Source organism: Dermacentor andersoni, chromosome 10 (assembly GCF_023375885.2).
Source record: "Dermacentor andersoni chromosome 10, qqDerAnde1_hic_scaffold, whole genome shotgun sequence".
NCBI classification, from domain to species: Eukaryota; Metazoa; Arthropoda; class Arachnida; order Ixodida; family Ixodidae; genus Dermacentor; species Dermacentor andersoni.
Window position 1 is genome coordinate 37,628,338 of NC_092823.1, and position 26,912 is coordinate 37,655,249.

At 46.6% G+C, this 26,912-nt stretch overlaps 1 protein-coding gene across 3 annotated transcripts in view; it reads left to right on the forward strand.

The window, feature by feature from the left end:
- Nucleotides 1-26,912, forward strand: part of RhoGAP68F (Rho GTPase activating protein at 68F) — a 229,681-nt gene that overhangs the window by 66,681 nt on the left and 136,088 nt on the right. For all 3 annotated transcript variants that reach the window (XM_050168775.3, XM_050168776.3, XM_050168777.2), the window contains 3 exons: nt 4,654-4,953; nt 15,184-15,271; nt 26,451-26,582. In XM_050168775.3, coding sequence (XP_050024732.1) covers nt 4,654-4,953; nt 15,184-15,271; nt 26,451-26,582 — 520 coding nt within the window. The remainder of the gene's footprint in view (nt 1-4,653; nt 4,954-15,183; nt 15,272-26,450; nt 26,583-26,912) is intronic.

Genomic DNA, 26,912 nt, shown 5'->3' on the forward strand with positions numbered 1-26,912 from the left:
CGATTCTTCTCATCTGCACTCGTGGGCAAGCAACAAATCACGAGCGGCAACGATAGTAGCCACGTTTACACTGATATGTTAGAAGTGTACCCTATTCATATGCTGACGCTTGTAACACAGTTAAGATATTCGCCTGCCCTTAGCGGAAACGTGCCGTATTAGGATATTAGTGAAGACAGACGCTGCAGTTTCCGCAGCATGCCGGCCATGTGTTTCTACGTCACTGGCAGCTAAGCGTGCCCTTCTGTTTCTATCCCCTCAAAGTGGAAATGGCTACGTTATTACTGTAAACTTGTTGATATTAACGATATTATTCATCACTGATAAGGAAGAAACTGTTTCAATGCACGTAATGTACTCACGAGAAGAAAAAAAAATCGCGTTTGGCGCGTTCAACTTGCTCCGCCAGCCGCCATTTTTGTTTTGGTGTCCCGCACTACATACAACAGCAGCCGCCTATTTGTTAACCTGTTGTCATCCTGCAGCAAACGCGGGATGAAAAAAAATGTTTTCTTATCGCGGGAAATTTCACCCGCGTAATGATCGCACCCCTGAATTTGCGTAAATTTTTTTGACAAACATGTGTGATCATTATGCGAGCAAATACGGTAGCTACAGATACACGGCTTTACTTGTAGCGGCAGCTCGATACAGGGTTTCACGCTATGTAATGGTCGCGGCATCATGAGAACACACCACTGACGCATTGATAAGCGTAGTGGAGCCATAGGAGGGAGGGAGGCATTTCAAAGCTGGGAAACTGTGACGGCGCACTTGTGCCTGTAATTTTGCACACTCATCTTGTTCTGTAGATAGGCACGCCCAGAACGTATGTTCCTTTCATTCCCTTTAGCAGTAGAAACAAACCTTGCCAGGCTATATCCATCTAGTGCATTTTGGCAGATCTGTATGGCCAGCGTATGCTGTTGATTACGTAAATCATTTTTGCTTGATGTGTTAGTTTGTACATAATAACGAAAGATCTCAACTTTACCACACCAGTGACCTGCTCTGGGGGCAACACATGGAGAGAAGAGGAAGGCAGCCAAGCTATTCGGGATGTAGTATTGTGAAGGATGCCTGAGTCCGTCAACAATACTTAGAATGTATGAAGTCCTTTGCGAGATGGGTAGCTTCACAAGAAAGCGACACAGGACTGCCCCGGTAGTTCAAGAAGCAGAAACTGATGTTTTGGCGTTCTTTGCTGCTAACTCTCACTGTAGTGTGCGCAATGCCAGTGCAGAGGCCGGAACCTCAAGGTCATCTGTGTGGAGGATATAAAAAAAAAAGGTCATGTGCACCCATACCATGTACATTTTTATCAAAAACTTGAAGACCGAGAGTTTGAAAATGGACTTGACTTTGCCAATTAGATTTTCATGAAATGTGAAGTAGAACAGGACGTTCTCATTCATGTGCTTTGGATGGACGAGGCAAATTTCTCCAGAAATGCACAAGTTAATCTTCACAAAGCGCACTACTGGAGTGATGGGAATCTCCACTGGCTTGCCCAAACATTACACCAATACCAGCGGTTGTTTAATGTGTGGTGCGGTATTTTTGATGGCAACATCATCGGACCCATCTTTTTCGACAACACCGCAACGCTACATCGACATCCTCAAGGGCCCTGTGAATGGCGTCTGTAGCAATGTTCCACTTGCTCACTTTCGGAACATCTGGTTTCAGCATGATGGTGCTCCTGCGCTTAGTAGTAGTCAGTCTCTAGCGTGGCCTGATAAGCTTTTTCCTGGACCGTGGATTGGCTGGCACGGACTTGTACCCTGGCCTGTAAGGTCACCAGACATGACACCGCTGGACTTCTTGTTGGGCTACGTGAAAGATTTTGTGTATAGCAGCGAAACTACTGCACTGGATGCCCTAAAGGCAAAAATAAGCAGAGTCTGCCATGAGATCCCAACGTCATTAGTCAAACCTGCAACAGCACAAGTGTTGGAAAGAAGCAAGTACTGTATTGCTTCAGACGGGGACCTGTATGAGCAAGTGGCAGTTTTACGCCAGCTCAAAACTGGCGTAAAACGTGACTGTTTAGTGCACCTTAATGTTACCCTATCCTTACATAAAAAAAAAAGCTTGCGACAAGGATAGAGATAGGTAAAATACTGCTTGGTTTTCCCTCTTTTCCAGAGTTCAAGAGACAGAAAGGGTAAATGGCTAAACCAGTTGCACCTTTGGATGTTTCTTTGTGGGCGGCTGAGACGCCTTACATGCTTTTGGTTTATTTTTTATTGAAATAAACTCCTGAATAGCTCTTTTTTGTTCTTCTGAGAGCTGGCCTTCTTTCTTTTTTCATGCTGTTTCACGTACTGTTTCTTTGTTTTAACACAGGCTGAATTTCTTTTGTAGCTTTGTTTTATGACATTCGAAGGTTAAAGCTATCCTGAGTGCCTCGTGATCGAGCACAACATTCATGCGTCTGCCAGATGCAGATGCGAGCGCACATCCATTTCATATTTCATGGACTTTTGTTTTTTTCTTGGAAAAAACAACCAGGCACACTTCGGCATGAAATAAATGCTTGATTCTGAGGTTGTTTAAGGTGCGTTACAACTTTGTAATTGACATGTTTGCTAATAAAGCAATGTATAAAAAGTTTGCTAATTAAAAGCAATTAATTAATACCGTGTGATGAAAAAATTATGATTGTAAGTACACAACTGCCGCTCTCGTATTTTTTAAAAATCTTGCATATATATATATATATATATATATATATATATATATATATATATACACACATACATACATACATACATACATACATATATGAGGGTTGATCCAGAAATATAGTTCCCATCAATTTTAGAAACAGACATTGTTTATTCTCATAAAAACATACATAATTTGAAAAGTGAAACTTTGCTCTATTTTTCTACATTATCGCCATTTTTTCCACGCATTTTTGTAGAGGTTGGGTGTTGTTGTGAAGCAGCGTTACACCGGCTGCCAATCGTCCTCGCCGGTGGTTCTGGATAGCTCGCCTCAGTTTTCTTAGTGTTGCACAATATCTGTTTGAGTTGGTTGTTGTCCCACGTTCCATGAAATCGATTAGCAGTATCCCCTTACGATCTCAAAAAACACTGGCCATGGCTTTGCTAGCAGAAGGAGTTTGTTTGAACTTCTTTGCAACTGGGGACTGCGGGTGACACCACTGTTAGGATTTTTGTTTCATTTTGGGAGTGAAATGAAACACCCACATTTCGTCTCCCCTAGCAATGGAGTCCTGCAATCCTTCCTTATCTTCTTGACACTTTTGAAGAAACTGGCGAGCACAGTCACGACGTTTCTCCTTGAGGTCTGATGTCAATAGTCGCAGTACCCATTGAGCGCAACACTTGTGATATGCCAATTTTTCTATCAAAGCTCTTTCCACTGTACCGTAAGAACTCCCAGGAATCTGAGCAGCAAGTTCATGGACGGTGGTCCTCCTGTTTTGAAGCACTTCGCGTTGGACCATCTCGATAACCGTCTCCTAAACTGACAGTCTTCCACTCCATTCTTCATCGTGGACTTCCTTCTGACCAGCACTAAACTCCCTGCACAACTTTCGGACGTGTTGAACGGACATACACTTGTCGCCATACACTTCTGTCAACTGACTATGAATATCCACGGGTGGAGTCCCTTTGGCGTGCAAAAAGCGAATTACGGAACGAATCTCGCACTTGGCGGGATCAGCAATGGGAACCTTCATGTGGGACGGCTGCTAAGCCAAAAATTAGCAGTGCAGCGAAGCGTGGCCAAGGAGAATCGGAGAGTGGGGGAACAGCCGCACATAGCAGTGTTGCTGGATTTTGCCTCGCACCTTCCTGTGTGTCTGGAACTCTTTGGGAACCTTATTTCTGGATCAACACTCATATATATATATATGTATATGTATATAATATTGCCGCATTGCTATTTGTGCCAAATACACCCTGATGACGACAACGATGACAGGGCTGCTTGAGAGTACGAGCACGAGAAAGAAAAGACAAAGACCTTCTTTGTGCTGGCCTGCATCCTGCACGTCCTTTTCGTGTACAATGTGGTACTGCTACTTGCCGTAATAATGCCCCTGTGCTTTGTGACCTGCAACAATATATATATATATATATATATATATAATATATATATTTAAGCCCGCTATATGGAGGAAACTTCATGAAAGAGAAAATTTGTCATGCACCCTATTGTAGCTGTGAAGGAAACTCAGAAACTCGGTTTCTCAGAAAGAGGTATATAAATTTAACATAGAAATAGATTGAAACCATATCTCCCACAAACATTATAAGTTTACTGGTCTTGCATAGACAGAAAGAATAACTTATGCCTAGTCCAAAGTTATGTGCAGTGTTTATCTCAAGGGTTACTTATCATGTTCCAAATTTTAAAATTAACTTTTAATATTATTTCGCTATAAATGTTAGGACATTTGGGCATGCGAAAATTCCCATAGACTGACAGGTCGTGTATTAGATATAATAGAAAACATCCATAATGAGTGGATTTGAAGCACAAAAGACAACATGCCGGACAGACAGTGCTTGTCTATTCTGAACGACCCCGTCTTTGTTTCAGGTTTCAAATATACTCATGTGTCGTGTTTTAGACTTGAGAGGCTGAGTGCCACTTGTTTGTTGAACCTCTCAGCTGCCGAGCCCAACCTCGCGGTGCACCTTGATCTGAGAGACACAACGTCATCAGCCAGTGCACGGTCGGGGGCGGCAGCTAATGGCCGGTACTGCAGCAGCAGCAGCAAGGGTGGCTCCTCGCCCGAGTACCTGGACTCCTCGCCGTCCCTCTCCGAGAGTCTGCTGGATGACAACAACTACGAGGCTGTGCTGGGCCTCGACCTTGAACCGCCCCCGGAGCTGTTTCCGCCCGATGAGGGGCGACGACAGCTGGAGGACTTCACTGACATCGAGTGCCATGGCATCGTCGACATTGCCGGTGAGCAGCATGGCAGAACTGCTTTGGGCAGCGGCAGTTGCTGCGACGACACAGGGTGATTAGGTAAAGTTGCAAAAGTTTTTAGTACCTGGTAAAATGAGAAACATCATTTATATTGGAGGAAAATGAGCCATGCAAGGGAATCTGAATCACTCCATTGTTGGGATGTACCCCCATTGGCATCATATATGTCATCATTCATGTCTGGAATGCAAGACAGTGAAACAAATTCCCAGCATTGATATATGAACAAAAAGAGTATAAGCCTAGTGGCCCAGTTTTAGTAAGTCAGCCACAGAGTAAGAGGAACGGGAGTGCCAATTTGCCTGATAAGACATTCCAACTCGGGCACCCGCGAGTGAGCTGCTTTGTGACCCAAATCGTAGATGGCGTGGAAACTTGTTGCCCAGAGCTGTGTTACCTGCAGTGGCCCAAGCGCAGCATTGCGTGTGGCGAGGAATAGTGGACCTTCTGTTTGTTGTAGAGGTATGCATGCATTTCTGCTGGGGCTCCCGTGTATGTGTGCACACACAAGAGCCATGTGCATGCGCTAGCGAATACCGCTCGCCCTTTGCTGAAGTTTGCACGACATTTAGTTGCTTTTAAATGCATAAAAATTTACTTCTGTAAGTTCCAGTGTCGTGATAGTGGCTGTTAAGCAACCAAGCTTTTTATACTGGTATGCTTTTACTAAAGCTACATTCGTTATTAATGAACTGAAATAAAAAGCTTAAACTGCTCTACACATGTGTGCATTCAGTCGATCACTGAGTAATAATCTCATGCATAGCGTTGCTTACTTTAGCGCGTTTTTGTATCTTGTCTGTGTTCGTGAACTTCAGTTAACAATTAACGGAATGTTTCGGCGTGTGTCATGGCGTTCTTCAGCCAGCATGCTATGCAATATATGAGTCTTCCCACCAGGCCAACATCTATGCCACTTAATTTGGCAAATGGTGGCAGTGGTGCCCTAAAATGAGGAAATGCAAGGCACTCGGGAACATCTGGAAACTTTTGTTTTATGTTGGAACTCCTCTTAAAACAAATGCAAACTTATTCAAGTTACGGTCATGAATGTAGTAGCAGACAGGCACAAACTAAGGGGCCTTTCATATTGTTTTCTGCTGAGGTTAGCTTAGTGCCTGCAAGCACCATCATAAGCCAATGTGCCGCTACTGCTACGTAAGGTCAAAGGGCGTGATGTTATCACCTTTATCCCCATTAGTACAACTGTGATGGGCTATTTTAACGACACAATATTTTTTCAGTTTTGTAAATTAGCTGATCCTATTTTTTTTTTATGCTGCAGTCGCAATTGATAAATGTGCCGCAATGATATACTTCTTCAACCAGTCACAATAGTGAAAGTGCATATTGCCACTTGACGCGTTTGTTTCTCAACTTTAACTGCTGCACGGGGTGAATATTTGGCGCCAACAGCTATGGAGAGATAGAAAGGCAGGTGAGGTGCCTTGCCTTCAGCCATGAAGGAGGGGAGCAGAGCACACGGTGAGTGCCTGTTATAGCCAGGGAATTAGTTTGCAGCACCAAATGCATTTCAAGACAGGCGAGTTGGCACTCAGGTACTATGGCGATGGAAAGAAATGCGAACAGCAAAGCGCGTGGCCGAAGCGTAACTGAAGGTATAGTGCACGCCCTCCAGTCATCACCATAGACAGGCGGGCACATCCGGTTTGATCACGCTGTGCGATGGTGTGCCCCTATTCTGCGATATTTTTGTTTCTGTTCTGCTTGTGTTTTGTTTGAAAACGAGGAAAGGTGACGGTACAGTAATGATGACAGCGCGAACTGTACCATCGCGATGAAAAGAACCGCGGAAAGCCTGGCTTTTGGCACAGTCAGCGCTAGTGCGAGGATACGTGTCCAACTATCATCTGCTTTGGCTGTTGCTAGGTGAATCTCTGCTTTCAGTCGGTGCCACTGTAGCACTAGGATCTTGTCCCGGCTGGTGCTACTGCACTGCGTGTGCTTTCTGAGTGCCAGGCATGACTGGCAGATAAGCTTTTCTTGCCAATATGTTCGGCAAGTAAAATGTGGCATGCTTTCATGCTGTCGCGATGCTTGTGTGCTTAACAGAACTGAAGCGTGAATTCCAGACCATAGCAAATTTATCGGTCTAAGAAAGATATAAAGAACAACTGAAACAAAAGCTCAAGCTGGCACAAAGTCTGAGGAAGTCACGAAGCAGATTTGCTCGACAAAAACATACTTTGCAATAATTAATATTTGCCGAAATCTCCTTCGGCCAGGATGACGGATTCCATGCGAGGCAAACAGGTCTGTGGCTAGCTCACTGCCACGAAGCCTGTCCCACTCGGCGGGGACAGCAGCCTAAAGGGAGTCCTTGTTCATATAATGGAGTTGCAGATGTGACAAGCGTGATTTCATAATTCCCCAGACATTTTCAATTGTATTTGTCTGCTCCTTTTGCTGGCCACGAAAGTTTACGGATGGCAAGGTTCTCTAGCAAAGCCTCCACGGAACATGAAGTATGGGTTGGAGAAAGGTCATGCTGATAATAGAACAGCCCATCCTTGAATGGCCCATCCAAAGCAAAGGGTAGGACAGCCTGCTTGAGTACATTGCAGTATTCTGCTGCAGTAAAGCGTTCATCTAGCCGTATAAGGGGACCCAAGCCTTCGGTTGTAATGGCACCCCACACATTCATGGAGTAGCGCCCACTGAGGCTTGTTAGCTTGAAGCAGGTGGGATAAACGCTGCATAAAGTAAAAAAAAAAGAATGTTAAGTTTGTGTTTATGTGTGTCAAAGTGGTATAATACGTTTAGCCCAATTGCTGCTGTATCCAAACATTTTTCTTGTATATTGTAGCGAAGTAGGCACCTGGCACTAGAACAGGGACTGCGCTGCAACTCTAACATAGCTTTTATTCGTTCGCTCAGAATGCACCTTGAGCCGTTAATTCATGACATGCAGCAACCAAAAAGTACCCAATCTTATTGCAGAACACGTCTGACTTTAAAACGCCGAAATATGTATTATGTCCTTTAAACGATCGGTAGTCACACCCTCATGTGACATTCGTCGTAGAGCTATCTTTGTTAAATTTTGATACTACTCTGACCACACTAGCACTAAGTGAACGAATTCAGGATCACATATTTACAAAGAGCATCGCAATTCAAGAACACTAGGGTGCAAAGGCTTACCGATGATTGTCTTGACGCCAAACTGTTAGTCTCTCGTGACCCTTCGTGGTAAATGTGCTCTCATCTGCGAATATCACCTGGCCCCAATCCTCCACAGTCCGGTTTTTGTGCGATTGTGCGAATTGTAGATGGGTGGCTTTGTGGTGATCCGAAAGCAAAGGCTTTCTTGCGGCTGTCCTGCTGTGAAGGCCCACTTCGTGGAGGCGCTGTTGAACAGCTTGAACGTCAATGTTTAGCCCGAGCTCGTTTTTATCTGCAGGGCTGTTAAAAAAGAATTGTCTACGGCGGTTGCGATAATTAGTAGGTCGTGTTCCGCGGTTGTGGAATGTGGCCGTGAACCGTGAGCGAGGTCCGAGAGTCTACATTCAGTTTTGTAAGCTTTCAAAACTCTGTTGACTGTTGAAAGCACTTTTCCGGTAATCTCTGCAATTCTTCTCTGGGGAATTCCTTGGCGGTACAAAGCGATCATTCCGATCCTGTCAGCGTCTGACGAACGCGGCATGTTTTTCTTTTCAAACTGAAGGGACTCAAGCCGATAGCTTTGCTCCTACGCTATAGGAGAATAGATCGTGCTTGTGCAGCTCCACTACCAATCATCATTCTTATTCTTGAAGCTTGTTCTTTTATTTCCATGATCACCGCTGCCTCACGGCAGCGAGGATCAAGCTCGTACTTAACACTTCAGTTCTGTTAAGCACACAAGCATCACGACAGCATGAAAGCGTGCCGCATTTTACTTACCGGGCATATTGGCAAGGAAAGCTTATCATCGGCCAGTCATGTCTGGCGCTACGGTGGCGCTGATTGAAAGCAGAGATTTCGCCTAGCGACAGCCAAAGCATGTGAGAATTGGACACGTATCCTCGCACTAGCGCTGTCTGTGCCAAAAGCCACGTTTTCTGCGGTTTCCGTTTCTTTTCATCGCGATAGTACAGTTTGCTCTGTCGTCATTACTGTACTGTCACCTTTCCTCGTTTTCAAATAAAACAGAAGCAGAACAGAAACAAGAATATCGCAGGATAGGGGGTGCACCATCGCACAGCGCGATCAAACCAGATGTGCCCTTCAAGGGATGTACGGTAGCACAATTAAAAGACGGGACAAAAGAAGACACACAAGGACACACACAGCACTCACACAGAGTGCTGTGTGTCTTCTTTTGTCCCGTCTTTTAATCGCGCTACCGTACACCCCTTGAAGATGCATTACCAACAAGCCCACATTGCAACCCTCGGATGTGCCTGCCTGTCAATGGTGATGACTGGACGGGGCGCACTATACCTTCAGTTATGCTTTGGCCATGCGCTCTGCTGTTTGTGTTTCTTTCCATATCCATAGTACATTTCACTCCGTCGGCACAGCCACATAAAGCTAACAGACAGTGACAACAAGGAAAGCATAGGGGAGAATTACTTGTTTGTTTAATTTAAATGTAGAACTTTTAGATACAGGAAAATGAAAGTGGGTGAAGGAACAACTGGCAGCAGGGGGGATACGAGCACACGTCTTCGCATTGCGCGTGCAACATGCTTGCCAGCTGAGCTACGGTGACACCGTTTTCCCTTCCACTTTTTCAATGGTTGGAGAAAACGAGTTACAGCGCTGAACAACGGCACATGACTGTGACAGACGAAGTGCTGTCTCAGTCATCGGTATTAAATATTTATTATTTTGGTGCGTATGAGGCTGGGTTTGAGACAAGATATCGACATAATAAACAGTTCTTTTTATGAAGTGCATCAGCTTTTCAATTATAACCTTGCAGTAACCCAAGATATTTCTTCTACTCGTACCTTCAAGGTTGCATGTGTATCCACCTTTCTTTTCAGTGGTACCGATGTATGCTGTTTGCCTTGATGCCAGTGAAGAGAGAATGTTGAGTTACAGTAGATGGTTCATCTCCATAAGTGTCAATGAACACAGTCGACCCCGGATATATCGAACTCGAAGGGTATCGTGAAATAGTTCAATATATCGATAATTTGAAATATAAAATATGCATGTCTAAAGCTTCTCTAACAACTCCACACATCTCAAGGCAGTATCCCGATGTCATGACTAACGGGAACTTACCGATCTGTGCATCCAAGGCGCGTAAAAAAACAGAAATGCAGTGGGATGACCAGAGCACTTGGGAAGAAAAAAATCTGTGACCTTTGCTTACTTTTTCTTCTGCACCATCAAGTTTGTTAAGCTCTCCTCAAGCTTGTTGACAGTAGAAGGATTGAAATCTGGGCCAGTTAGTACATACTTGAAGGAAAAAACCAGTCGTTGTGGTGTGAACCTCTCCTCTTGTCCTTTGTGTTTTTTGACTGGTTTTTTCCTTCAACTTGTTGACAGTGTCCAAGTGAGAAAGGCCAGCTCCTTCCATTGTGCCACAACAGCGACGAATGACGCTGAAAGCTGATGCAAGTTCAGCTGCAATGCATGGTGGTTGGTCCTCTTCGTCGGAACCTTCGCCGCTGCTCGAGTCTGCGTCCTCGTCACCCATGATGTCAGCCACAATGCCCACATCAGCGCGATCCGCTACAGCTTGCATGCCGTCGTCAGCGCTGACGAAATCGTGTGCTGTAACGCAGCCTGGGATGGTGCCTGGAAATGCCGAGAGCTCGTGAAAAAAAAAAAACAAGCGTACAATGCCTTCTCGACCTTGTCAAAGGTTCGGACGCACACATGACACACTCCACGGCGACTGGACTGCATTGCCTTGAGCTTAACATCGGCTTTGTTCTTCAGGATTGTACTCAGGGTGTTGCGAGGAATTCCGAACGACTTTTTCTCGATGGCGACCAACGACTTTTTCTCGCCAGCCTCCACCTGTCGAATGATGTCCGCCTTTGTCGAAAAATCCAAATTCTTGCATTTTTTCGCGGCCATGGCTCCGGTACATGCGCCAAAAGCGGAAAGAAAAACGCACTGCACCACACGAGTCTAAAGCCTTCACGTTGGCCTCGTGAATAAAAGGAACAAAGCAAATCGAAAGACGCACCGCTCGGCGTCTCCGCACTACCAAAAGCCCAAACTGCACTGACCTTGTTTGTCTCGCTGCACCAGCGGTGTCAGCCAACCAAAACACTGGAAACGGGCGCATGTGGTCAGTGTGGTTTCTACCTCCCGCTTCCCTTTCACACCCAATCGCACTCCAAGTGCTCCTCGTCACGTGCCTTTTACCCACACGCCCCTTTCTCAGAGTGCGGAGCGGCGCGCGTGAGATCGCAGGAACATCGGGAGATGTTCGTGAGGAGAAGCGCACTTGCAGGGGTGAAAGAAGCGCACATGCCAGGGCGCAGCTCAGCACGGAGTTCGATACATCTATATGCCGGCGCACGGGAGTTCTATATACACGAACAATAGCGCTGTACTTTTGCATGGGATTCCCAAGTGGATTTTTCAACTGTTCGATATAGGCAATAATTCGATATATCTGGGATTGACTGTACTACGCGTATGTGGCTTAGTTTACAGAGGTATCTGTAGATAAAGATGGAATGAAATCGTCTACTTCAAGGTTTTCCTAGGGGTGAACCTAGACAAACTAATGCCAACTTCCTTTGTGTAACTATGCAGTTTAAAAAAAAAAGGAGTGCCTCTAGCCATGTGGCAAGCACATGCCGTAACATGGCAAAACCGATGATGACACTTTGCCCAGTGTCCCTTGTCATCATCGGTTTACTTGCAAGTGTGCACATTTTTTTTAACCAGCCACAACACTGTTGGGTGCACAACACTCAGTGCACACAGGTGTTCACCAGTTTTATATGCATTAACTATCTTGCAGTGAGCTGCAGGTTGCTGCTTGTGATGCACATGTATAATTGCTGCAGTCAACAGCAAATATTGAAAACTCTCGCCGAAGTAGTTCAGGCTCGCGTTGATGAGTATGGGGCTGTTTGTTTCCAGAACACTATTGGCACCCCCAGTTGATAGATGTGATGAATTATTAGCCTTGTATCTAGCATCCACAGTTGTTAATCACAACGGGAAGTTCTTCGTGCAAAAGGCCAGGATATGCATCGGGTCACACCTTGCACCAGGACTGAGCGACCTTCCGCTAGCCGAGTTTGACAGAGACCTTGAAGGCAGTGGGTTGCCCATGTGGTAAAAATTTTCCACTTCGTCGGTTGCCCACATGGTCAAAATTTTCTGCTTCGTCGGTGATTATTCTGTCGTCTTCCATGGGACTGCAGAAAATGCCACACACAAAAAAGAAGAATTGTTTTTCGAATTCTGCAATGCGTTTATCATTACTCTCACCAGAGAAGTCCCTGTTAATGACCACATCCGCTTCCTCAATATGGACTTGCACTTCATGCCAGAGCATGCCTGCTGGATGTGTGCCCCAAGGTCGAAAAAATGCCTTCTTTCAATTGACTCCAACCACTCCAAGTTGGTGAAACGTACCATTGCACTCACCGCTATGAAAAATGCATTCACACGGTCAAGCCCTCATTGAGTGGCACAGAGCTTTGCCTCGCAAGTCAAGCGATTGGGAGAAGCAAATTTCCTTGATTTTCTTTTATTGGACGTTGTGGATTCCCGCTGCATCAACTGCGAAGAAACAGTCTTGCGCCACTGAAGAAAAACAACAGGAAAAAACCGCCATCATCTCTTATGTGCACCGAATATCACATAGAATCAAGAAGGCTGCAGGATGCTCCAAAGTTAGAGTTGTGTTTTCGGCAGCCAATAAACGAGGTAGTTTGTGCAAGCATGTGAATCTGGGTGGCAAACGGTCTAAACCCTGCAGCAAGAATCACGTCAGAGGCTATGTGGCATGCAAGTGCGGCGTCGTTTGCAAAATACCTGTCTTGTGGATATGTTTGTCTTGTGGATATATATATATTACACACTCTGGAGCATATCTCTGGAGCCCCCGTATATATATGTGTGTGTGTGTGTGTGTGTGTGTGTGTGTGTGTGTGTGTGTGTGTGTGTGTGTGTGTGTGTGTGTGTGTGTGTGTGTGTGTGTGTGTGTGTGTGTGTGTGTGTGTGTGTGTGTGTGTGTTTGTGTGTGTCTGTGTGTGTGTGTGTGTGTACGGGGGCTCTTGCAAATAAAATTAGTTGGAAGTAGTGCCTGGTTGTCTTTAAAGAGGAAAAGAACCGCGACTTCAGAGAGGACGTAAGACGAAGAAGTGGACAGGATGAGCGGTGGCTAGCAACTGAGGTTTATTACCATGAAACACATAACAGCGAAAGGCCGCACCTGCGCGCAACGTGCCTTAACATACTGAAGAGGCTCCTGCATTCACCTTGTTCACATTTTGCTCATCGTCTTGAAGAGCAAGATGAAACACAAGTGGCGAAAAGCACCCTAGATGACCATGGAAAGTGCCAAGGGGCAAAAAAAAAAAAACATCTATCACTGGTTAATAAAAAATCAGGTTTCTTTATCTAGGAGAGCCAGTGAAGGCTCACTTACGCACGTGCGCATGTGTGCCGCTTCTGTAATGTCTCGCTCAAGTATAGAATCTGCCCGTCCTACAATGATGGCTTGATTGAATTTGGGGTAGCAACTTTTGCATTCCCTGGTGTATCCGGGGAGATTGGCGCTGCTATCACCCTTCAAGGAGCGGAAGTACTGCCACAGTCTATCATTAATACATTGGCCAGTTTGGCCAACGTAAACACTGCCACATCGTGGTGGAAACTGGTGCACCACATTGGTGGCACAGTGGTACTTGTGCTTAGCAGTACAGGTGACCTTGCGCGGACCGTCTGCCATGTGCCTACATAGTTGGGGTAACTTGCAGGGGGCTTAGAACAAGAGTTGAATGCCCTGTTTAGCCGCAACATTTTTCAGGTTGTGTGCCATTTTTGTGCACATAGGGCATGACTTCTAGGGGGCCTCTGTTGCGGGGGGTCGCCTGCTCCTGCCCACCTGCCTTGTGCCGCAGCTTGCACAACAGTGATGCCCACTGCCTGATGAAGGGCTGAAGGAAAGCCTGTCTGTTCCAGCTTATTTACTTGGGTTTGAAAACTTTCAGCTGTTGCTGGCATGACTTCAAAAGGGCTGACCTCAAACAAGTGATAGCTACACCTCTCTTAATTAGTTTCAAGTGTGAAGAGGAGAACAGTAAAATGGCCTTCTTAAAATGCGACATATAGGCCCAGCACACATGATCAAGCATCTCAAAGGAAATTTGTAAGTCTAAAAACTGAATACTCTGCTCTTGCTTCTGTTCAAGGGTAAAATTTAAGGATTTGGAGCAGTGTTTAAAAACTTTTAGTACTTCTAGTACACTGCTATGACTCGCTTTGTGGTCAACGTTTATGAGGACTAAGAAATCGTCTACATATCTAAACACTATTTAACACCAAGGTTGGTGGCGTCAAGCTGAGCTTGAAGCTGGCGGTAAAACCTAGCCAGCTAGATTTCGCACAGGATAGGCGCTACACACGAACCTATGCAGATGCCCTGTTTTTGGTTGTATAAGTAAGTTCCTTTCAAATTTTACAAGAGTTGCGCGTAGGTAGAACCTTAAAAGTTCCAAAAAACCTTCTCTGGAGATGCCAAAATTGTTTTGAAAAGACACTACACCAGACAAGTCGATTAGTTTGCTGACTGTGTGAAAATGTTCATCATGCGGAACAGAGTAGAAGAGCTCTTCAATATCAAAATGCTGAAATTCGCACTTAAGTCACTTTGTTGAAGCACTGCTGTCACATCTGCCGAACAGTTAACCTTGTATGGGTCTTCAGACGGGAGGCTGTTGAGATGCTTCATGAGGTATCTGCTGAGGATGGCCTGCCAGCTGCCTTTTTCTGTAACTATTGTTCTTAGGGGGCACAAGTCCTTAGGCGCCTTAGCGCAAAAGAACATAGTCAAGCCATCACCCTTAATATCTTCCACTTATCTGTGCAGGGTTTGAAGATCCATCTCTTAGAGCAAGTTCAAAGCAGCCGATTTCACCTTAGCTGGTTTTGAGCTGGACTTTTTTGTCTTCTTTTCGCCGTCCGTGTCCTTGTGTGCTTGACCTGTCTTAAGGAAAATGTTTGAAAGCCAGTTTGTTCACTGTTTCCTGCTTCTTTGTGTCCCACCAGGTGGCGATGTGTATGGTCGCAATGTGATAGTCATCTCGGCATGCCGACTGCCACCCCACAAAGAGCTGAACCACCCCAAGTTTCTCAGGTGCGTACCATCAATGGCATACACTCACGCTGATCTACCGTAGCGACTACTGTTTTACACTGTCCCCTTGCTTGTGCAGATGGTTACTTCATTAAAACTTCTTTCTGGGCGTGTCTCGTCTATGATACTTTGTGGTTGCATTTGTTTGCACTATTACAATTTTTATGTCAAGATGGTTACTTTGCAGAAAAGAATTGTGTGCCTCCCACACACTGTGGGAATCGGTGTAAGCAAAGCTTTCTGCATTGTTTGCTTTGATTGACGATAAGTAGCGGTGATGTTTACAGTGAACGTTTCATTTCTTCAACATTTAGTCCAACACAAGAACGGTGAGTTGATGTTAAACTTTACCTTGCATGCACCACTGCTGCTTGTGTGCGTAGTACTCAGAACACATAGCGGGAGGTGTTTGCTTGAGGCATTGTTGTCCGCCATACTTCATAACATCTGAGAGAGTTTAGCATATGCATTTGCCTCACATGGCACATCCCATTGTGGCGGAAGTATTAAACTGTAATTGAATTATGGGGCTGTACGTGTCAAAACCACAATCGGATTATGAGGCATGCCATAGTGGCGGACTCCTGATTAGTTTTGACACCATGATGTTCTTTTAAGATGTCCCTAAATTAAGTGCACATACATTTTTTTATTCCACCCCTACCGAAATGTGGCTGCCACAGTTGGGATCAAACCCTTGACCTCGAGCACTGCCATAGCCACAAAGTGACTGCGGCGGGCACAGAAGTGTTCATTTGATGTGTGACCGTTTCCATAGTTTCGCCTAGACCCTATGGTGCGCTTCAATGCGGATCTGCTTCTTCACAGCCTGTGTAAGTTGTCCACTTGAGAGATATGCATGGTGTTTATCTTTCAGAAATAGAAACGTACTGTACCATACCTTGAACTTAAATTTATCCTGTTTGCCCACAACCGCTCTCGTGTCTAGTAGTAGCGTTGACTTGCCTTCTCATGTCACCTTTTCTTTATCCCCCCCCACCCTTGTATGGCAATTGTGAGCGAGGAGTGGCAAGGCTATTGTTCACTCGTTGCATGACTGCGTCGGTTCTACCCATTCTCTGCTTCTACTCCCTCTCCCCTCTACCATTCTATCTAGCTTCCCTCTGGACTTGCACGTTAGTAGAAAGTGAAGTGCTGCAGTTTCTGCAATGCTTTTGAGGGGGCTCACGGCTAATTACAGCTGTCAAGAGGCTATGTGGCGATGCCCAGGGAGCTCCAGAGGGTACATGCACATTCGATGCTGTGCAAAGTCGAAGAGAGTTTCTCGCATTGCCTTTCCTCTCTGCCGCGCTCCTGCCACATATACATGCGCTCTGAACGACCCCTTGACGCAGTGTGCCAGACAGCAGCAGCAGCAGCAGTGGGAAAGTCGAAAGAAGAGGCAAAGAAACCTTCGCTCTATAGGGTCTCTAAAGGCAAATATTTAGTCAAGCTAAAGTGATAGGTTAGCGCTCCAGAATCTCCAAGGCCTCAATATTAATGCGAACAAAGCGTGCGAACAGCTTTACCTTACTGATATATTGCCATGCACTTGTGCCACGTGCTTGGGCCACTCGCTCCCAGAAGAAGACGAGGACGAGCTGGCTCATGAGCTCACGCCTTGGTCTTTTGTCAGTGCTGTGCTGCTTCCTCAATGACGCGAACTTTAATAGCCTCTTTTAGAAGTCTCCGTTCAATTAAACGTGACATCTTATGGTGGAGGTACTGGGTATTCTAGACCTGTGCAACAGAGCTCTCCTAGCAGCAGGAAAGTTCGACCAATACCGGAGCTCACGCCAGTACACCGCGCCAGCCAGAGAATCCAGGGACTGGCCCCTGAGTCTGAGCCTTTACTTGTGAGGACAACGACAACGACAGCAGGTATGGATGCTACATCCCATACTATCACAACTAACCCTGCGACGGCTGTTCCGGTACCTCATGATTACACGCTGCAAAAACCGTGCGTGCCAAGTCCCTTCCATGGCGACTTTCTGGAAGACATGGAAGACTGGCTGGTGAGCTTCAAGCGCATAGCGGAGTTCAATGGATGGAACGACGGATCAAAGCTCTGAAACGTCTATTTCAGCCTCTTGGACGGTGCCCGCACGTGGTTCCAAAACCGCGAAGATAGATGTGTTAACTTTAATGGCCTCTATTAGAAGTCGCCTTTCAATTAACCGTGACAATATAAAGACTGCTCTACTGTCGACGACATCATAAAAGAGTGCTGACGCTTTGAGAAAGTAAAGAGGTGTCGTGTCAAGCAACAATTCATACGGCCCCCTAACACTGCCGTTGCCTCAACGTGTGAGGACGTCCAGCCGCCTGGTACCAGAAGCATCTTGTGCGGTGTGAAATTGAGGCTGCACCTCCATCTGTTCCTCAGGCCTATTCTTTTGAGACCCGCGCAGCAGTACCGTTGATCTAAGTCTTCGCATGCAAAAAGTTGGTGAACGAAGGCATTCATCCTATCCAGTTGTCCTGCTGTCACGATCCGCCCGGGTTCGAGAACGAGGGAGGGCTTGAGGCAGCCTCCATTAGACAGACGCTCCGCAGAGTGGTGGTGATGAACGATGACTGACCGCCAAGCAGCTGTGCTCGCCGGTGTTTATTGGTGCAGTGACCAGTGTTGCCTACCGAGCCTGGTGGGCCAACGAAGATTATGCCCGAGGGGGCATCACATGCTTGCGTCACACCCCCAGTTTGTTTGTCGACAAAAAAAAAAAAAAAAAAAAAAAAAAAAAAAAAAAAGCTGCCAACTTTAACGTATGAGACTCTGCCTCCGTCCCAGCCAATTCGACGGTGCCGTGCCTGCTATCCAGGCGAGTAACGGTCCAGTGGCCTCCGCGGTCGAGTACTCCGACGGGGCACCGGTGTTGACGAGCCAGTTATGGCATCACCGTGTGCTGCCTGAGACAGCCTCCGGAGGGTCCATAGTGGTCGGCCTTGTTACACCGGACCAACAGGCGCTGCACCACTGGAAACGCTTGCCGCCTCCGAGGGGGGCTGTGCTCCGCTGGAAGCGACTGGTGTTGACTCTAGTCCTCCTGCGGGCTGGAACTCTGAAGTGGCAGTCAAGAGTGCTGGCCGGGTCCCAAGGCGAGGCCAAACATGGTCGGCGTGTCGGTGCCACGTAGCCATGCTGGCATGCGGACGAGCAGCGATGAACATGAGGGCAAGGCCTTCCTTGTCCAGCCATCTGCAGCGTTGCTCTGCAGCCTGAAGCCGACGAGAAGCAAACGACACAGGGTGTTCCTGGCCATCCTTGTCTCGGTGTGCCAGGACATTGTGCAGGTTCTGCAGGTGGTCCCCGTCATCGTTGCCAGTAACCAGGATGTCGTCCAAGTACACCGCCATGTGCCTCATGCCCCTGAAGAGGTTGTCCATCTCCCTCTGAAATATGGCTGGGGCTGAGGCCACGCAAAACAGTAAGCACGTGTACTGAAAGAGCCCCAAAGTTGTCGATATCGTGACACACTTCAGGGAGGCATCCTGGAGCACCAGCTGCTGGTAAGCATCTCTGAGGTCGAGCTTCGTAAACTTCTGTCCACCGGACAACGCTGACCAGAGATCTTCGATCCGGGGCAACGGGTATTTCGCAACGGTACCGACTGGGTTGATGGTAACTTTGAAATCCCCCCAGATCCTGACACTGCCGTCTTGCTTGAGGACTGGTACGATGGGAGTGGCCCATTCAGATGTCATGATAGGTACCAGGATGCCCTCTCGCTGTAACCGTTGCAGCTCCTGGGTGATCTCGTCCTTCAGGGCGAACGGCAGTGGGCAAGGCTTGAAAAAACGTGGCCAGGCTCCCTCAGGTACATAGATGCCAGCTGTCGTGCCGGTGAATGGGCCCACCCCTGGCTGGAACAGGGACTTGAACTTGGTCAGGAGGCTTGGGACATCTTTCGCAACATGCAAGCTAGTTTCCTGGTACTCTGGCAGACGAAGGCCCAGTGCATGAGTCCAGTTTCGGCCCAGCAGCGTCGGCGATGACCCCTTCGTTAAGTAAAGGGGAAGGGTTGCCTCCCTGTCGCCAAAGCAAACGCTGACCTGTGCCTGACCCTGGACCTGGGAGAGTTGCCTGGAGTAGCTGCGCAGCATCACGCCTGAAGTCTCAATGGACACGCCGGGGAAAGTACGCTTGAAGAGTTTCCCGGCCGTTACTGACACACTGGCCCCTGTGTCCAGCTCCATGGAAATGGGGTGCCCGCAGATTTCGACGGTCAGCTTGTACGGCGGCACAGACGACGGTACAATGCCTGTGTGCCACATATCGAAAATTGGCGGATTCTCATCCACGACTTGGAGCCTGGCTGCGGAAGAACTTGAGCCTGCTGCCGCACGCCCCCGCCGCATACCCTTGCCACGGCTACCCTGGCCGCGAGCTTGCGTGGTACCTGGGCTTGAATCAGGCTGCTGCTGCTGTTTGCTGTTCGTCCTCCCCCTTCGGCATACACGTGCCAGGTGCCCAGTTTTCCCGCACGTAAAGCATTGTGTTTGAGAGAACTATCACTGTGAGGGGGAGTGGGCACCACCACAGCGACCGCAGGTACTGCCTTTTGTCGCCAGCTCGTTGACCGCCGCTTTCGCCGACGGTGAGCCAGTCGCACGGGCAATCTCGCCGGCGTCCTTGGCAGCAGCTTCCATTGCCAGCGCTGCCTTCATGGTGTCGTCCAGCAACGGGTCGGGAAGCTCCAGGAGTCGTGTCTGCATGGCGGGGTTGTTGATTCCGCAGACGAAACGGTCCCGGAGCAGCGAGTCCAGTTGGTCCCCGAAGGCGCAGACACTTGCTAATCCTCGTAGCGCACCAACAAATTGCCCGAGGGTCTCTCCTTCCCGGCGGCTCTGGTTGTTGAAGCAGAAACGCTCCATTAGTGTGGACGGTGCTGGGTTAAAATGCGAGCGCAGTACGGCAAGCAGCTCACCCAGCGTCTCAACGTGCGGCGTGGCTGGCTTGAGAAGGTCGAGCAAGAGGCTGAAGACGGGTGTCCTGCGGCTGGCCAGGAAAGTGTCCCGCTGTTTGGCCTCGGGTGTGTCGTTTGCCCGGAAGAACACATGGACTTGCTCCTCGTAAATGTGCCAGGCAGACCCATCTCCCTTGAATGGCTCGAGCCTTCCGTACAGCGGCATGGCGACAGCAACGGGGGGCGGTGTTTCGCCGCTCTCGGCGGCGTGGGACGATCCATGGGTACTCGTCGCCAGTGTCACGAGGATCCCATCTTCGTCGCCAGTGTCACGATCCACCCGGGCTCGGGAACAAGGGAGGGCTCGAGGCACCCTCCGATAGACGGACACTCCGCAGCGTGGTGGTGCTGAACGGTGACTGACCGGCGAGCAGCCGTGCTCGTCGGTGTTTATTGTGGTGCGGTGACCAATGTTGCCTGCTGAGCTTTAGCAGGCCACCGAGCCTGGCGGCGAACGAACATTATGCCTGGGCGGCGTTACATGCTTGCTACAGTGATGCCTTTTTTCAACGAGGGAAAAGCAGACATGATCCTTGTCCTAGTAGCTGCAAGCAGACAGAGACGGCAGGCAGCAAGAATAGTTCGAAGCTGGCACCCGGGTACGCGACCGAGCCGGATGACAATATGCAACACCTACGAGTCGCTGAAGCAAACCAGAAGCTTCACAAGAAAGAGGCAGAGAGCTTCAGTCATAAATAATGAGGTTCGCTCCAATGTTTTGTGTTTCATGGCGGCTAATCCACACAGTAGCACGCGCTGCATTGCGCACAGCTCGGTGTGTCCAACTCAACTACCTGGAGGATTTTGAAAACAGCTGGACTGTACCCCTAGCATCTGTAGTTGCATCAATGCCTGGAGTCAAGGGATCTCTAAAAGAGACTTGACTTTGCGAATTGGATTTTGATTCAGGAGGAGCAGGATTCTGACTTTCTCACCAAGGTACTCTGGACTGACGAGGCGAACTTTTCCCAATATTGCCAAGTAAATATCCACAATGCACACTATTGGAGTGAGCAAAATCCCCACTGGCTAGGAAGATCCCGCCACCAATATCAATGGTCTTTTAATGTTTGGTGCGGAATATATGACAGCACAGTCATTGGCCCAGTGTTTAACAACACTCTGGCGGCAATAGGTATGTGAGTTCCTCAAAGAACCTGTTGAAGACTTCTGCTGCAACATGCCACTAGCCTGGCTTGACGCAATGTGGTATCAGCGCGACAGGGCCCCAGTCCACACCTGCAGTCAAGTACGAGCATGACTCGATGTTACCTTCCCAGGGCAATGGATAGGAAGAGACGGGCCTGTCCTGTGGCGGGCAAGGTCACCCAGCCTCAACCCTCTTGACTTTTTCTTGTGGGGCTATATTAAGGATCACATATACACGACGGCAATGACGACTCCAGAAGCCTTGCAGGAGATGATTGAAGTCTGCCAGATCATTTCACCGACGGTGCTCAAGGCAACGACAGCAAGCCTTCTCAGAAAATCCCAGTATTGTATCGCTGTAGAAGGTGACCTCTTCAAGCACTTACTGGGAAAACGCATGAAAAATAAACATAAATTCAGTGAAAGGCGGTGTCTGGCCATTTAAGATAATCTTATTCTACCATTTTCAGCCTTCCGAAAACTGAGTTTTTTTATTTAGGGATGTTCAATTTCCTCACAGCTATTGCGAAATGACGGACTTGTTGCTTCCTGAAGCACAAGCGATAACCGCTGCATTTGCTTATCGCTATAACAAACTGTCGCGAGGGGAGCACATCACTGGTGTAAATGGGATAGTCAACGCCTACGTCGCTGCCCTGTTGCCTTTTAAGCGGCTGTTTGTGCGCAGAATGTTTCGGAGCAGTGCAATCATGACATGCAAGCGGCATGTCACGTGGTGTTTTCTATTTCGCCGGCATCATCAGTAAGCTGAAATACACTAATACTTAACGGATAGAAATACAGAAACTGTTTATTCGGACATTTTGCAAACCACTCTGCAACTTTCTAATTGGAATTTTTTTCCTAGCTTCGTTACTTCAGAAGTTGGTTAATTAATATTGACTAAAAATCTAAATTAAGCAAAAATACAAAAAATAGCATGACACACTATATACAAAAGCATGCACTTTTGTATTTATTTAAATACAAATACAAGCTGGCTAAAGTTAGCTGAGACACCCTGTATACAGTGACTTTTGCTTAGATACGTAGATTTATTGAAGACTTATACGTATATTTAAATATCTTGTTGCAAGGTTTTGTGGATACATGCAGTGAACTTTGTTTTCAGTGACACTTTTTTGCCCTTTATCAAGCTTTATCTTCGTATTTGTGTATTCCACTGTATCTTCGCATTTATAATGTATATTTTGCAGAACTCCTGTTTTTTATATTTGATCTCTGTTGCGACTATAATTTCGGTGCAATTACACTACACGACCGGTGACAGCTGTTCCTGCGCAATACATTGAAACAAAGGACAGCTTTGCTGATTTCAAACTGATATAGTTCTTAAGTTCGTGCGATATTTTCTTTACTTATTAAATAGATAAAAAATGTGGAAGCATTGATATCAGTTAATGGCAAAATTTTTGGGACATACGAATATATTCTTTAATGAAAAAATACATATTTTACTTGTCTTGACAGTCCTTAGCGTCCAAGAATTCATCTGCAGCATCTTTGGCAATGACAATGCAGTTATTATTCGTGTGTTTGATCCCTCGACAAATTCTGTAAGGAGCAGGCCGAGCTCCAACGTGGGCCCCCCGAACGAAATTTCTGGCTATGCCACTGCCTGCCAGGAATGCGGCTTTGCGCCAGTGTATGGGTCCTGCCGTGTTCTTGCAAAGCACAAGGATAAAGATGTGCGAGAGATTATTGAGGCTCAGGCTATCTGTCAGAATAGTGATACGTGTGTTAGTGCCCCTTTGGTCGACTTGTTAGATAAGGAGATGGCTTTTTTGGATGGTTCAAATTTGGATGACATGGCACCACTGTGCATGTGTTAAATAGGTGGTTGTTTCCTGAAAATAAAGTTGTGGAAGTTAGTGCATTGTGGTGTCGTCTCCCTTCTGTCCTTGTTCTCTGGCGCTAAATATGCTTTACATAAACCCTTTTCGACATCTCCCTGTAACAATATTCTGTAATATTGGCAATGGCTTGCGGCAGGGCATTCCTCTAGTTTACTGACGAAACCAAAAGTGACTGTAAGCGAGTGTGTGCAATGCTGTCATAGCTAGCCTTATTCAGCACGGCATTGTCAAATTTTGCTTGGTGTCATGACACCACAATAATGTCGATGACGCCAGGATTTGGCATTTCCGGGCTAGCCTTAGTATCGTCAAATCAAAATTTCTTACAAGCATTTTCCGCAAGTCATACTTGTCAAGTGTGAGTCCTTTACATGTGAGAGAAGTGTGGTCAATGCTGTCCGCAATCTTCAATTACTCCTGTCTCGCGTTAGCTAACTCCAAGTTTTGCCGACAAATTTATTAACTTCACCATACCGCCTAATTGTCTGCAGTTTTCGACTGCACTTGCCTTCCCCTTGGCACCCATGCTGTAATTCAAATGGTCCACCAGTTATCTGCCCTAAGCATTGCATGGCCTGCCAAGCTCTATTCTTTTCTCTTAATGCCAACTAGAATATCGGTTATCCCCGTTTGCTCTCTGATCTACACTGCTCTCTTCCTATCTATTACCATCACGCCTAACATTTTTCAATCCATCGCTCTTTGTGCAGTCCTTAATTTGTTCTCTAGCTTCTTTGTTAACCTAAAAGTTTCGGCCCCACATGTTAGCACCGGTAAAATGTACTGATTGTACACCTTTATTTTCAATGATAATGGTGGGGTTCCAGTCAGGAACTGACAATGTCTCCCGTTTGTGCTCCAACCCATATTTATTCTTCTATAAATTTTCTTCTCATGATCAAGGTTCTCTGTTAGTAATTGACCTAGATAAACTTACTCCTGCGCACACACTCTAGAGCCTGGCTGCCGATCATGAATTCTTGTTGTCTTCACCGGCTATAAGATTACATTTGTCTTCTGCATATTAATCTTCAAGTTTACTCTTAAACTTCCTCAGTTAAGATCCTCAATCATTTTTTGAAATTCATCCCCGGTGTTGTTGAACAGTACAATGTCATCTGCAAACCGAAAGTTGCTGAGAAATTTACCGTTGATACTCACTCCTAGGCCATCCCAGTCAAGTAGCTTGAATACTTCTAAACATGCAGTGAATAGCATTGGAGAGATTGTGTGTCCTTGCCTGATCCCTTTTTTGATAGGTATTTTTACTTGCGAAGAATTAAAGTAGCTGTAGAGTCTTTGCAGATATTTGCCAAGGTATTAAGGTGTAGTTCCCATACACCTTAATTATGCAATGCCTCCATGACTGCCAGTATCACTACTGAATCAAATGCCTTTTTGTAATCTGTGAAAGTCATATAGACAGGTTCGTTGTACTCTGCAGATTTCTTAATTACCTGATTGGTAACATGAATGTAATCCATTGTAGTGTATCCCTTCCTGAAGCCACTGTTTTCTTAATTGATTGAAGTCAAGTGTTGCCCTGATTCTATTGGAAATTACCTCGGGGGATATCATATTCAATACAGAAAGCAAGCTAATTGGCCTATAGTTATTCAATTCTTTAGCTCTCTGGTACACTTGCAGTCGTGAAGCATTGCGTATAAAGGGCGGCAAGCTTTTCATGTGTGATATCCTCTCCATCTTTGTTTAGATGACTGTTATTCCATCTTCTCCTGCAACGTTTTTCTAGAGAGCGAGTTGCATGCCATCAAAAAAGAAAAAGGGAACTGCAAGGGTAAATTGGACATACACTGTAGTAGCATTGTAACATTGCAAACAATGACGGAAAAGTCAAACAAGAAACTGAAAAAATAATGCACTACTGTATATCGGAATTAAATATCTCCGAGACCAAAAGTGTCGCTAGAACACTGCACTGAAGGGAGGGGGTGGGGGAAGAAAACGGGCATAATGGCTGAGGCATAATTTAGTAATACAGCTCAACTGAATGTTTTCCTTTATTCCTTTTAATTTATAAACGATAGTGAATATGAATAACAAAACAGTTGGAGACTGCGCCAATGTAGTGTGTGTCTGTTCATGGTAAAATTTCAGACTGTGCAGTTTTGCACTGTAGCGGGTGCAAACAGGCACCATGTGTCTGTTCCTGTAGCACTTGTTAAATCTAGAGTGCATTGATGACAACACAGTTATGCCAATGTGCAACGTAACAAAAGCATGCAACCCAGCGTCTGCAGCTGCATTTTATTCGACCACTGCTGCTGGCAGGTGGCACCAGACAGTGTTTCCTACAGTGTTCTTATGCTCACTGAATACAACTGTGGCTGCGCCAGAGTTGTATTCAGTGCTTGGTTAAAACACGTTGGCGGGCTAGTTGGTTAGAATTCATGGTAGAGTGTATAAGCGCGACTGGACGAGGACGAAGAAAGAAACAGATACACAGACACAGCGCTTCACTTTCAACTATAGACTTTATTTTCGCACGCGTCGATAAATATATACCGTGCGAGCGGAAACAAACGTAACAGCAGAAAAAGAACATTGAGTGGTACATTTCGTTGAACCGGACACGTGTGCAAGGCAATGGAAAAAAAGAAAAAACATGTGAAACAGATACACAGACACAGCACTTCACTTTCAACTATAGATTTTATTTTCGCACGCGTCGATAAATATATACCGTGCGAGCGGAAACAAACGTAACAGCAGAAAAACGTAACATGTTTTTTCTTTTTTTCCATTGCCTTGCACATGTGTCCGGTTCAACGAAATGTACCACTCAATGTTCTTTTTCTGCTGTTACGTTTGTTTCCGCTCGCACGGTATATATTTATCGACGCGTGCGAAAATAAAATCTATAGTTGAAAGTGAAGCGCTGTGTCTGTGTATCTGTTTCTTTCTTCGTCCTCGTCCAGTCGCGCTTATACACTCTACCATGTATTCAGTGCACAACACAACAGCAGCATCTCTGTTGCTTAATTCTCATCCTTCAACGGTGCAAATGTTTGTCTCACCGAACCTGTCATGTGCATGTGTCTATGTGTAGTGTTACTTTGCACTCTCTCTTGAGCAGATTTGTTGGAATGAGTCTACTGTGCCACTCGCCAGAGGTCTTGTCCTTTTACGGCACTCCCATTCATTCGCGTCCTCTGGCTGCAGGTACCTGATGCACACACTGGATCAGTTTGTGGAGAGTGACTACACGCTGGTCTATTTCCACCACGGCCTCAACAGCAAGAACAAGCCATCCCTAGGGTGGCTGTGGACCGCCTTTCGCGCGTTTGACCGCAAGTACGAGGCATTATATCATTTTGCAGTCGTTATGCTCATAGGTGGTGGCAACTCAGCGGAGTCCTCACCAGGGTGGTTGTCCCTCCTGTATATAGTGAGTAGCAACAGGGCTGGCAAATTCAGTCTGACCTGCCGAGGAGGCTGGCTGCTTGCTAGTGAATGAACATTCTAACATTTATGGCGTTTTTCACTGGTCGGTCTAGAGCAGCCGCCGAAATCCCCGAGCGAGCGCTTGGGTTGCACAAGTCCGAATCGGCCAGCGGAGTGCAAAGACGCTCCGCGGCAGTCGCAGAGTCCGTCATTTCCATGTCGTGCCCGCAAGGATTGTGC